Source organism: Pempheris klunzingeri, chromosome 24 (assembly GCF_042242105.1).
Source record: "Pempheris klunzingeri isolate RE-2024b chromosome 24, fPemKlu1.hap1, whole genome shotgun sequence".
Lineage (NCBI taxonomy): Eukaryota > Metazoa > Chordata > Actinopteri > Acropomatiformes > Pempheridae > Pempheris > Pempheris klunzingeri.
Window position 1 is genome coordinate 13958125 of NC_092035.1, and position 13810 is coordinate 13971934.

Below are 13810 nucleotides of genomic sequence, written 5' to 3' on the forward strand. Positions count from 1 at the left end.
TATACCTGTTAGTATAACGTAATACACTTCCACAATAAGCATACAGTTCACCTCTTAAACCATTTTTAAAAAGAAACAGAACATAGAACCTTCAGACGGCAGGATTAATTATAGGACTGCTGTATTAGGCTGGACTCACTCTGCAGGAGTTTTCATCCCTTTTCTATCCCTTATTCATCATTCCTGACAATCAGAAGAAAATCTGCTCTGGTACCTTGGTTGCTTCCGATGTTCAGCCCAGATTATCTGGTAATGTAAAGGGTTTACAGATCCAATCTTAAACCTCTAGATTTGCTCACGTTAAACATCCGAGGCTTTGAGCTAGCTACTGTTGACTGATATTAAAACTGCCAATGATAACCTCACCTCCTGTTCTCTCTGAAGAACAGATAGCCTGTGTTAGCCCACCCAGACTTGTTTATATCTGCTTCCCATGAGATCATGTGAGTTGGTCCGTTTGCTCCCTCTGGTATGATCATCTTAATCACATCATCATCAGCGTGTGATGCTCCTTAATGTTCAGATCTTGTAGTGTTCCCGCTTGAGATTAGAAAGAGGGACATCTCCTTATGTGTGTGATGCAACTGTGATGCAATTTCAAACTGAGGAGTTCAATGGAGCAAATGTGTGTGTGTGTGTGTGTGTGTGTGTGTGTGTGTGTGTCGTGTTGTTGACTTATAAAGGACACGTTTTTGACCAGCAGTGGACCCTCTAGACCGCCGCAGACAGGATAAAAGCTTGTGGTTAAATGTTGAGTAATATAGCGTTAGTTATAGTTTAAAAATGAACATAAAATGAGAAATCAGAAGCCGGCTTCAGTGATCCCAGCTCCTACAGAAGTTCCACTGACTAATCCCATAGAAATGTATTCATTTGAAAATCGTGTTGAGGGACATGAAGAAAAAAATATTTGTGTCCATGGAAACAAATCAATAATTACATTTCTTGAGTATTTTGCAAACTTCTATGGCATTGACATTGTTTCCATGGAGGCGGCACGTAACTTTAACACATTACGTGACACCACCACGGAAGAAGTCGTAGTCATACCACGAATTTCTGTGATATCAGGTTGCCTTGTTCTATAGAAATAGCGCCCTAACTCATCTTCTAACTTCTGTCTTCTGGTTGTATTGTATGATCCTGCAGCCTGACGTTTTCTGTGATTGCTTTATATCAAAAACTCTAAATACTCTGTGTTGTCCCTGAGTTGTCAGTTAGAAAACATACAAAGCAAAGAAGGTCAGATGCATGGTTTTAAACCACATCTTCAGCTTGACTACTCTTTGCTAATCTCTCTCTCTCTCTCTCTCTCTCCCTCTAGAGATGTTGATCGAGTGTGTTAAGAACAAAGACATGAAGAAGGTGAGTTTTATTAGCCAGTCCATCAGCAGCGTTTCTATATATAATCCATGATAGATAGTTTTGTTTTAAAGCTTTAGGCAGCTTTGGAGAATATAATTCAACTACAGATGTGTTAACTGTTTACAATTTAACAACTTTCTAACAGAACTTCATGTCTGTGTTCAGCTGTTCTTATTTTAACTTAGCTTCGGGGTGGTTCATCACAGGTTGACTTGGCACAGCGCGGCTAAAGCAGACCAACCTGAACCTGTTTTAAAATCCCTGCTCAGGCTACCTCTTTGTTTTAGAATTCATTTTAAGATTCTTTTACTGGTCTACAAATCACTAACAATCACTTGGTCCCAATTACAGGTCTAGATTTGTACTCACTAGATCCCCTGGTGGGTATCTCTTGACTGTTCCAAGTGTGCAGTCTAAGACCCACTGCAAGGCTGCTTGTAGCCACTATGGCCTCAGCCTGTGGAATGTAGTGGAAGCTGAGAGTGGAAGTGGAATTTCGATGTCTTTTAAAGAAAACCCTTTAACGTGGCTTTTACCTAGTGTGTCTAAACTCCACTGTCATTTTTATTGTTAGTTCTTATTTTTATTAATAGTTCAATTGTTTTATTATTTTATTTTTATATATTCAATCTTAAACCCATATTCTTTTTAACATATTCTTATTTCCACTTTTTGTGTGAGTTGCTTTTGATGTATGACCTATGCTGTATTAAGTTTGATAGGCTCATGGAAAAACCTTAACATTTCTCACTGTGATACATACCCTAAACCGCTATTAATTTAGACGCATTGAACAGCTAAAGAGCAAGATATTTTTCCCAGGAGTTGGTGGAGACCAAAATCAGAGCAAAAAGAGTGTGAATCTCGTGCTTATGTCCTTCTGTCTGCATGATGCAACTTCTTGATTAATACTCGTAGTATTTTATCAAAACATTGCCACAAATTGCATTTTGTTTTCCATTTTAAAGCTCATTTAACCCCTATTTTACCAAAAGCTGAAGGAGCTGCACCTGAAGGGAGCGGACCTCACAACACTGGACTTGTCAGGCTGCAGTTTACTGCACTATGCTGTCAGTACTGGAAGCAAAGAGATGGTGCGCTACATCCTGGACAACGGTAACTGCAGCAAACCAGAATCCATTATGAATTACAATTCACCATTGAACCATATATTGAAATTAGTTTAGATTCAAGGAAACTGTAATGAAAGAATTCATTTTTTCAAAATATTTTGTGCATCTTAAGATACCTGGCATATCAACATCACATGTAAACATACTGTCTACATTTGTGTCTAATGAACAAATCAAACAAGAACAATTGAAATAGCTCAACACAACTAGTATTACAGGTGGTTTCTCCAAACTCAACACAATATACCCCTTTTAATGAGCACTGCAGTCTCAAAATTATTCTACATCTTCTTGACAAGCATCTTTAGTGCTTAGTAGAGCATCATTTTGCTGTTATGACCTGCTGCAAACATGATGCATAGCCAGACACCAGGTTCTGACAGCGTTCCTGAGGAATCTCAGCCCATTCTTCATGGGCAACAGCCCCCAGCTCTCTAATATTCTTGGGTTTGCGTGCTGCAACCGCCTTCTTCAAATCCCACCAGATAGTCAGGCGAAACCAAGCCTTGGGGGACATTGAGGTATGCTTGTGATCATTGTCCTGTTGGAGGGACCAGTGACGCACATCTTGGAGTTTGAGCTATTTCAGTAGTTTTTATTTGAGTTGCTCATGGAACGCAGCTGATTCATTTTGCCAGTACACCTAATTTGCAATGGGAGTTGAATAATTTTGAGTGCAACTGTATGTTATGTGGGCAGAACAAACAACAGACAAGTATTGTTTGTCACCATCTCTCTGATAGACACTTTTATTAGGACGATGTATGAATTGAACTAAATATGTAGATTTGTTTTTGATTTGAGTTCATAGAAAGCCAGTGAACATATGACAAATGTTTTGATTGACAGCTGGTAAGCTGGTCTAGTTTGATGTCTGTTTACAGTCATTTCCTCCCATCTGTCTGTTTTCCAGCTCCAAGTGACCTGCTTGATGTCACAGAAAACCTACAGTAAGTGCAGTAGTGTAATCATGGCTACCTTTATCTTAACAATTCAAATATGAATGTTGAATTAAACAAATTATAAAGGGATTTAAAATGCTAATGTTGAAATATCATTGTCTGTGTTTCTATCCTTTGATGTCCTGTGACTATAATTTCATGTATTTATGGACATACTCTCTGTAGCACAGTGTGGCTGAAAAAATGTTGTAAAACTGTGAAACTTTGTCCCACGACTGTAGCACCAGCTTTGATGTCGTCCCACTGGCTTGTTTATATTCGCTGGGCATCCTAACATGTGTACAAAATTTTAAAGAGAATATGAAAAACTAAGCAGTAGGGTGATCAATGGAGCATGACTCCCAGAAGATGTCAGATGCTGCTGTTTTATGCTCACTCTCTCTCTCTCTCTCTGTCTTTGTACTCTGGACCACCAGTGGGGAGACGGTTCTTCATCGAGCTGCATCTCTGTGTCACAGAACCATCTGTCATTATCTGGTAGAAGCAGGAGCCTCGCTAATGAAAACAGACCTACAGGTAGGTTCTGCACACAAGTGTGTGTGTGTCGACGCATTTAAATTTCAGCTTTAAATACATAGAATGAGAAACACTTAACTAGCAGAGGCTTATTCCCACATCTAAATAGCTCACCAGACATTGCTGTTTTGCCCAAATCAGACTCTGAAACAGATAATAAACAGAAAATAAAGAATATTATTTTGTAATAAATGTAATAAATCAATCATATGCAACATATGGAACACTAACTGTCCATATGCGATATCAGATCAGTTTTCTCTACTTCCTCTAAAGCCCATATTCACAACACACATTATACATGCCTATTATCCATGGTTCACTCTGGTGTTGCCCTTCAAGAACATATCGAACACCCTCCACAGCCTGGCATTTCAAACGTCATCCATCTGCAGGGCTCCTTCCTCATATGTCTTCCCACAGCATCCAGATGTGGTTATGAATACCGCCATTCTTGGGATGAGTCCTATGTGTGAATGTACATACATACATAGAAAACATGGATATAGCGTCTGTGATGTCTCCAGAAGGTCTTTGATGGAAGCTTCAAGTTGGGTTTATGGTCCACTCTAAAGATATTACCGTACAGTAAGCAACAGAACGACTGAGAACAAGCGATCATCTGTTTCTATTGAGTGCATGGAGTACACACATTTCTGAAGCAAGTTTTGTGTCAGTGAAGCTGCATTTCTTGCAGAGGAGTCCGGCCCAGCTCCAACACCACAGACAGGACTGGGCCAAATGTTGCTACTGCGCAGATAACTGGGTGATTAATACAAAGAAAACAAAATCTGACGTTACCTCCAAAGAAGATTGCAGCATAAAACAGTGCACTTGCCACCGCTGACTGGTAGAACATGTGGTAGAACATGTGGTAGAACATGTGGAACGCTTCACCTCACACATCAAAGGACCAGAGCCTCCTGAGGAATAGCCAGCTCTGTCCCTTCCTGCAGAGGGCATCTGTATTGAGGGAGCAGTCCAGTTTTGTTGTCCATAGGTATTTATAGGAATGGTGGCTGTGGCTCCGAGGTAGAATGAGTCGTCCATCAATCGGAGGGTCAGCTGTCTGATCCCCGCCTCCTGTGAGTCACCGTGTCAAAAGGGTGAATGAGTATGTAACGTAAAAGTGCTTTGAGTAGTCGAAGTGAATAGAAAGTCGCTATACAAATACAGACCATTTCCATTGCACCACCTCAATGTCCTTTCCTCTAATGTGGACTGGATGAAGTGGGGGCTTAGACCTGCAAAAGTCCACAACCATCTCCAAGTTAAGTGTGATGTGTGCAGGGTGAACAGGAGCGGAGACACTGTGCTGGTCACCACCATCTCTGGTGTTCTTGTGCTGCAGCTTCACTCTTCACTTTTCCTTTTGTCCATCCGGCCTGCTTTAGACTCCTCTTTAGCTCTTGTTGCACTTGCGCTTCTCCTCGCTTCCATCCCTAAAGGCCTCCTTTTTCTGGTTGAGGAATGTCTTAATGTGCCGGTGATCCAGGCTTTCTAGGTATAACCTTACCTCTAGAGAAGTTAATGTAGTTATTGTTATTTTCCCACTTTGCTTACTCAAAGCAGGCCTCTCTCTGGCCTCTGTTGTTCGTAGGAAGACTTTAAAAAGACCAGGTTGTGATCTGATCTGCCAAGTGGTGGAAGGGCTGAAGCAGTGCTGGTCTTGTATCTTTGCAGCAGCATTGTTGATGAACCTCCAGCTTGTGGTTGAATGTAAGCAGCAATGGTGAAAATGTGAGAAAAGTCCCTCGGTACATCGTAAGGTCAGAGACCGACAGTTCAACATCCTGACAGCAGATCTTCTCCTTTACCCAGGGTTGCACCATCTATTGTTCGCTAACAAAACCAGTCCCCCACCTTTGTTCTTTCCTCTTGCTCTAGTGTCTCTGTCAGCTTGTACCCCTGTGAAGCTGGGTAATTTCACACAGGAGTCAGGGATAATATCATTCAGCCAGCCTAAAATTCTGATATTTGTATAGTGGAGCTGCATTGATGCACCTTTTCAGTGTCATCTGTAGGTGATTAGTGCCTGTGGGCTGGCAGAATGGGACTGAATTGTACCATTCAATCTACAGTACCTTCCAACCTTTGCCTAGCTCGTGATCTTTAGGTGATGACCCCAAAAATTTGATCATGAGCACAACCAGCGTAATAGATAGGGTGAGGAACCTTGACATCCAGTCAGTTATGGTCCTATCATCTGATCAGGATGCCTCCCTTGAGTCTTTTCCAGCACTTCCAATTCAGAGCAGACCCTGGGGCGAACTCAGAACATTCTGGAGGGACGACATATCAAATGTGGCCTGGTAATGTCTTGGGATCCCCCAGGAAGAGCTATGTGGATGGCCGAGGCTGAACTGAACTGAAACTAGTTATAGGTAACATAATGGACTGTGAAAAAGTTTTTGGACTTTGTCATTCAACATCTTGGATTTGTGATAGTGTGAACAACTAATGGTATCTCATTTTCTTCAGTATTTTTAAACTTGGGTTCTATTTTTACATATTTTGGGTTGAGTGTTTGGGATTGATCTGGTGCGTTGCCTCAGCCGATATCGAAAAAGAACTGTGTTTTTACTTCACAGACCTTTTACCTTGTTTGCTTGTATTATTGTGTCTAACACAAACATCATGTTGGATTCGAACGAACCATTTAAAACACCAAAATCACACAATAATACAGAAAGTAACTAATCTGTGTTCTGTGAGGTAAAACTTCTATTTTTGTCAATAGAATCTGGTGGCTTTGAAGAGAGCTGTGTAATGGCTGTTTCTTGTTAAGGTCTATGACACTTCAAATTACAATCTGGGCCTGTCTGTGGCAAAAACAACTTTTAGTGGACGGACATGGTTCCCCCGAAGGGAGAGGCCACTGTGGCTCGTTATCAGCTGCTGGTTTGGACCACAAACCTAAAATATGTAAGACCCGAGTCTAAATTAAAGCACCAAAGTTGTCATTAAAGCCGAAGTATAGAATGTTTCCTTCTTGGCGACCACTCTCAATGTGGATCCATTATAAGACATCCAAACAGGCATGACGGTGACCTCTGAGAATACACTTCAGCGTGATCCTTTCTCTTGGAACCTTGACACACATAGTGGCCACAGAAGGGCTCAGCTGCATTGACCTCACAGCTCAGCTGTGATTGCTGCTTGGCAAAGTCACAGCTTGGAAAATAACACCGTAGACTTGTTTAAGCACAGGTTGGCGTGTGTTCCTGTATCACTTCATGTCTCTTGGCGTGTTGGTGCACGCGTGTGTGTGTGTGTGTGTGTGTGTGTGTGTGTGGGGGGGTCTCAAATATACATCTTCTTTCATTTATGTTCAGTTTTCCTCGGAGGTTCCAACCGTGTAGAAAAAGCTCCTAACTGGCTGGACTCAGCAATGACCTAGATACAGAGAGAGAGGGAGAGAGAGGAGAGGAAAGAATGGAGAGGGAGAGCGTGTGAAAGAGACAGACAGTGAGAGGATGAAATGAATGAGAGAGAGACAAATGACTTAAAAGAAGACTATGATTTTGATATTCGCTATAAAGTACTCTTTTATCTTTTATTTCTCTGCACTCAGCACTTAGGGTAACCCCCCCCCCTCATCTGTCTCTCTCTGTCTGGATAATGTAAACTGGAGGCTTTTGGAGCAGTTGTGTTTTGCTCTCTGGTCTTGAAATAAAATTCTGCTCCCTTTCTCTCATTCTCCTTCTCTCTCTCTCTCTCTCTCTCTCCCTCTCTCACTGGGAATGGTTCCAAATATGGTAGTACCCCAAAGACAAATGCGCACACACACACACACACACACACACACACACACACACACACACACACACACACACACACTGGACTCAACTAATTAGAGTCTGTTCTAAACTCTGAAAACTGAAAATGATCAGTGTAATGGCCCCTTACCCATAAACAACCACTTCAACCACTTTAATATGTGTGCTCAGCTTTGTGTGTGTGTGTGTGTGTGTGTGTCCTCTCAAGGACACGTGTTGTTTATTTAATTTCCAATTCAGTTGCCTCATATTATCTCATTTTTATCAGTTGGAGACAGTGCTACTTCAACAACAACAACAACAACAACAGCACTTCTCAATAATAGAGACATGAGATGGAAAAGTCATCTACACGGGCACAAGCTGGCCTGTGAACTCAGTATCACACTTTGCATTCGCTCACATTTTAGACACAGCAGCTAAAACTTAATGAATCACCTCGGAGTTTGCGGCATATCGGAGAGGAGAGGCTGGTCCTTGTGCCAAGTGGGAATAAGACCTGTTTTAACGAGGCTGAGATGTTGAAGCAAAGGGCAGTGTTGATCACAGATCACAACACATGTGGACAACATACTGGTGATTTTGCTGTTGTTAAAGTCTAGGTGCAAGGTGAATGACAACAGGTCCCATCAAATCCAAATGGTTAATCCTGTGAACGTGAAAGGGCTGCACAGCACAGTAAACAGTATTCTGCCTTTTAGGTAATGAGCTAGTCTGGTGTGCAAATTTGACTTCTTTGTGCAGATGTGGACACATTTTTGTGCTGGTTTGTCAGCAGATCAGTTTTAAATCTTGCAGGGAAGAGTAGCACAAGCAGAAACAACCACAGCGAGCTGTTTGAGGAGGAGATGACGACCTCAGGCGTTATCACGGTTTGTGTGAACGATCGCATCTCGAACACACCATCAAGGCAAACCCCTTCTTCCACCGTAGTGTGCTGTGGAAAAACACGAGCATCCCCTCGTATTTAGAAGAACAGATGTTGCTGGCCTCAGAGGAGTCTACCTGTTTCTTGAAGCCAAGTTCAGACCGAAGAGTCGTGACAAGATGAGTTGAAACTTTTACGCCAACGCACAAGACGAGACAGCTCAGCTCAGCGTCTTCATGGAACTGACGGCTTTTCACACTTTTATTTTAAGCTGAATACAATTTGTAGTATCTTATAATTTGAATGAGGATAGTGAGTTACTTGCTACAGTTGTGTTTCTAGTATTGCTAAAACAATGGAAGCAAAGGCTGAGGAGATCTCCTCTGTTGTCACCTTCTCTTGAGTCTGTTTCCGGAGCAGTACCATCACTCTCTCGCCTCTGTCCAAACTGCTGCCATTTCAACCAGACAAGGTGGCTAACTGACTTTGATACGAACCGATTGGCTGTTGAAACAGGTGACACACTTTATGTTCTAAAAACCAGCCACTGGCGACTCGCAAAGTTCAGTCAGAGGCCAGTTTGCACCGCTGCAACGTTCTCAAACAGTTTTGTCTCATCGTGACTCTTTTGTCTGAGCTGGCCTTTAGATGCATGTAGACTGCTCAGTGTTGCCTGAGGAGTTAACCCTTCTGTGTTGGGTCATGCACTGCAGCGACCACTTTGTATTAGTCAACCCTGTCTTCTGTTTTTTCTTCCTTTTTCTGTCCAATTGACTTTGTGTTATGCTGCGTTTTGAACTTCAGTTTAGTAGTTTTCAATACAGATGTAAACTTGTGCATGTTTTGCGGGTGGTTAGGTTTGAGGGAGAAAACAATGACATTTTACAGTCAAAGATGTGGACATAGAATCCATTACTGTCAAAGCAATGAAAACCCTCCTACATTGTAGTCCAGATGCACTGCTCTTGTCCTGACTTGTTAGGGGCGGCTGTGGCTCAGAGGTGGAGTGGGTCGTCCCTCAATCAGAAGGTCGGTGGTTCCATCAACATGGGTCGGCGTGTCGAAGTGTCACTGAACCCCAACTTGCTTCTGAAGCAGCTTCAGTGTGTGAATGTGTGAAAGAACACCTTAGATTCCTGTATGAATGATGTGTGAATGGGTGAATGAGGATGTGATGTAAAGAGCTTTGAGTAGTTGAAATGACCAGAAAGGAGCTCTACAAATACAGACCATTTACTTGGTGAATAATTTTGGAAAATGAACACAGTATTGAGAAATCTATGTAACCAACTGTGCAAATGTTTTGCTACGTGAATTCACTAAAACATGGATTACATTTAGAACACGTAGTAAAAGCACCATAATACAGTCAGAGGCCCCTTTTCCACCAACATTTCCAGGAACTTTTATTACCAGGAATTTATTTACCTGGGTGAAAGAATTCCTGGTAATCTGGACTGAAAAGTCCTACCTTCTACTAGGTACTTTTTTCAGGGAAAGTTTGGGGTTGAGGGAAAGTTTTTTCTTCCCCGGGTAATTTCGCCAAGGTTTTTCAAAATCCCGGGTAAATGAGAAAAGTTCCTGCGGTGGAAAAGGGGCTAAAGACACAAAAAGATGACAACTTGCCCGTAGCTCTTGAGATAGCTTAATGTATACTGTAAGTGTTGGTCCTCAAGTTGAGCAAAAGACAAGAAAGAATAAACCGTTGAAATGAGAGAAATAATCTATCTCTGTATGTTTTTCTTTGTGTCTCTTCGTCAGGGTGACACGCCTAAGAACAGGGCTGAGAAGGCCCATGACTCTGAACTGGCCGCCTATCTGGAGAACAGACAGCATTACCAGATGATACAGAGAGAGGATCAGGAAACGGCTGTCTGAAACTGTTGAAGTCTCCGTGTGGATGAAGAATCTGCCGCCTTCTTGCTCATCTTCATCAGACTGGCAGCAGCTCATTAAGGCCTGTGTGACGGGTGGACGTGCGTCCTTGTACAGATGCTGAGAGCAACGCTGTGCCAAATCTGATCTCTACATGCATTTAATAATGAGAATGGAAGGGATAATAATGATGGAAATGATGATGGTAATGACAGTCACTCTGATGGTTGAAGCTCATGTTAATGACGGTGAAGACGTGCGGTAAAATTAAGTTCATGAAGTCATTCCTTTTCATTTTGAGTAGCTCAGTAATAAGTGTTAGTGAAGTCCGGAAAATAGAAACAGCTTTGGGATGATCTGAATCTTGTTTCTAAATTTGAATGGCAATTTGGGTTGTCAGAACTGACAGGAAATACTTTCATATCAGACACGTTCAAAGGACTGGATTGTCACTGAAATTGATCATCTACAATGGGATGTTTTGTGGGGTTAAGTTGTCTTAAGTAAAGTTAGTGTTCAGACTTGAAAACTCCAGAATTTTAAAACCTGGCCCTATTTCTACATATTGTGGTTCCTAAATCACTAATTGTTAAGAAAACCTTTTGGAACTGGTCCAGTAGACGGCCTCATTAAAACAGGCTTTGGGACGGCCACACCTGATCAAAGTATGTCCACCTGAAGTGCTTATTTTTTGTCATTTTGACCAGCTGTTTCATCCCTCTTATCAAAGCCGCCAGACTCCTTTGACAAAAACAGTAATTTTCTCTCACAGAGTCCGGGAGGTGCTTGTCTGCCACATCGAGTGTTTTAAAGGGGTTAGCTCGAATCCAAACAAAACCTAACATATTCTGGAGTTGATTATTATTTATGAGTTGGACAGTAATCAAAGAGGTGGTTGTCTGGTGCCTGCACTGAAGGACTGAATGTCTGAGGTGAGCTTCTGGGCTGAGGTGACTTTACACCAACATGCTTCAATCAAAACATCAGATCATGATACAAGCAGTATTTCAATAATTTGTCAGCAGAAGGATTTAACTTGTGATCATATTGTGCTCTGGAAGTGCACAGTCAATTTTCAGTTCTTAGTAAGAGCAGCTGACAAAATGTTAATGTGATTGCTTGACTTTTTCTCCTTATTGTGACTGTGTTGTCAGAGGTTTGTATTAGAGTACAGTAATGTCAAATTAGAGCAAGTGTGCGTGTGTGTGTATGCACTATAGATAAAAAAAAAAAGAAAATTAAATGTTCATGTTTTATTAAGATTGTTTTGCTAAAGTTAATCAAGTCTCATGATTATTATAATTTGTTGTGCCAAATTTTTACAGTTTACATTTAAAAAATTTAGTGCGCAGAAATCGTTATAGTGCTAAACCGCGACAACACAATCCCAATTCTAATTTCTCTCAACTTACTGATAATGTTTTGAAACTGTCATGTGAACATTGTTCTGGCAGCCCATTATTCGAAGAAGATATATCGAAGTGAGGCAACATGAAGACCCCATGAGTGGGGGACTCTGTTTAGGATGCTCGCTGGAAGCCTGCAGCATATATGGGGGGGGTTTGCTGGTGAGGGAGGAATATAGAAGGTATCCTCAGAACAAGGGGGAGCATTAACACACAGCTCTCTCTTTGAGGCACAACCTCCAATCCAGATTTAAACACAAGTCGAGCCCCTCCTTCAGAAATAAATGGCAAAATGATGATTTTTTTCCTGCAAAATGAATGTTGATAAAAGACAAATCCAGCAACCTGATCAGGTAACTCAGTGTGTACAGGAATGAGATCTACGCAGTGCTGCAACATCTGGACAACAACTCAACAGAAACAAAGTCCTTCATTCATAAATAACAGCAGGCACTAAGAGAAAATAACAATGGAAACATGGGCTGCAACCTCATAATAATAAACATAATAATACTAATGCAAAAAGCCTCATTGTCAGAAACCTGGAGCCTGTTAGAATCATGTCTATGTAGAGATAAAGAACCTGGTTTCCATGGGGACATCATATCCTGGATATGAGAAAAAGACAAGACTCAGTCCTGAGACATTAATGTGCATTTACCCAGGCTTTGTAAGCACGAGTGAAGATGTTTAAAACACAAAGCCTGGTGTCTCTACCCTGGTATCGCTCCTGCTGCAGCTTTGCCTTAGTTCAGGAAAGCACCGTTCAGGTTTTGCCATCTGTCTGCATATAACGACAGAAAGAATGGAATTAATAGTAATTAATTAATTAATTAATTAATTAATATTTTCCTCACAAGACATGTTTTTCAGTAATGTCTTTTTGCCAGTTCTTGTTGACATAACACACACACAAGTTTACCAAAGAGCTTTCTAGATTAATATGTCATCAGCGAACAAAATCCAGTTCCTCCCCAGTATATGACATACAGTACTCGGCAGATCTAAACTCGGAGCGACAGCTGGACCTTCAGACCGCTAGACTTCTGCTCTGTTTTGAAGTGAACTGTTAGAAGATACTGTCCAACCCATTTTCAGTCATAGTTGAGGAAAAAAAGGTTCTTTGCACCAGGATTTTTTTTTATACTTTCTGGCTATACTTTGTACATTAGATTATTAGAATATACTCTGACACTGAGTCAGCTCAGCAGCGTCTGAAATAATTTGCAAATGAGAAAGACAACTCTCAAACTAGCTTCCACTACTTTATTTTTCTTGCCTGCGGATTTCAGCGTTTGAAACGTGTTGGTGTCTTCAGATTAGCTTTGAATTGTCAAACTCTTTGCATGTGCTAAATCGCAGTGATGCGGCAGGCTAGATCTTTTTCTTTTTTTGAAATTTACATCTGTGCCCAATCTAGTCTTCATTCTCTCATGTTTTGTTTTTCAGTAAACAGATCGGTGTGAAATATTTAAATATTTTTAATTTTATTTGTCTTTATAACCCTGTATTTGCTTATTTGTTTTTAAGTTCTTTGATATTTGTATAATTTGTTATTCTCAAAATTAAAAAGGCAGTATATTTGAGAACATATATTGTTTCTTTTGTGTTTTCACCAGTGAATTTAGCATTTAATTATTTCTGTTTCTTCCTGGAAACACAGGACTATGTTGCTGCAAAGTTCTCTCAGAATGCAAATACCTCCTAAGAATCAAATAGTCACACTTGTGTATATGTAAATATGTCACCATACTCCATAGAGTCTATACAGCCTAAAGCAGGTTCATCTGTAGTTTATCAGTGTCTCATTAAGCCCCACTTTATAATGAAAGCTCTGGCTCCATCACTACTTTAGAGGACTTTAGGAACCACCAGTAGGCCTGCAGTCTGGGAGCACAGTGCTCTA

General features: G+C 41.1%; 1 protein-coding gene across 3 annotated transcripts in view; it reads left to right on the forward strand.

Moving 5' to 3' along the window:
• LOC139223469 (diacylglycerol kinase zeta-like) overlaps positions 1-13485 on the forward strand; it is an 89419-nt gene extending 75934 nt beyond the window's left edge. For all 3 annotated transcript variants that reach the window (XM_070855373.1, XM_070855371.1, XM_070855372.1), the window contains 5 exons: positions 1325-1365; positions 2361-2481; positions 3412-3448; positions 3877-3976; positions 10385-13485. In XM_070855373.1, coding sequence (XP_070711474.1) covers positions 1325-1365; positions 2361-2481; positions 3412-3448; positions 3877-3976; positions 10385-10501 — 416 coding nt within the window. In that variant the 3' untranslated portion in view covers positions 10502-13485. The remainder of the gene's footprint in view (positions 1-1324; positions 1366-2360; positions 2482-3411; positions 3449-3876; positions 3977-10384) is intronic.
• Positions 13486-13810: the final 325 nt, after the last annotated feature.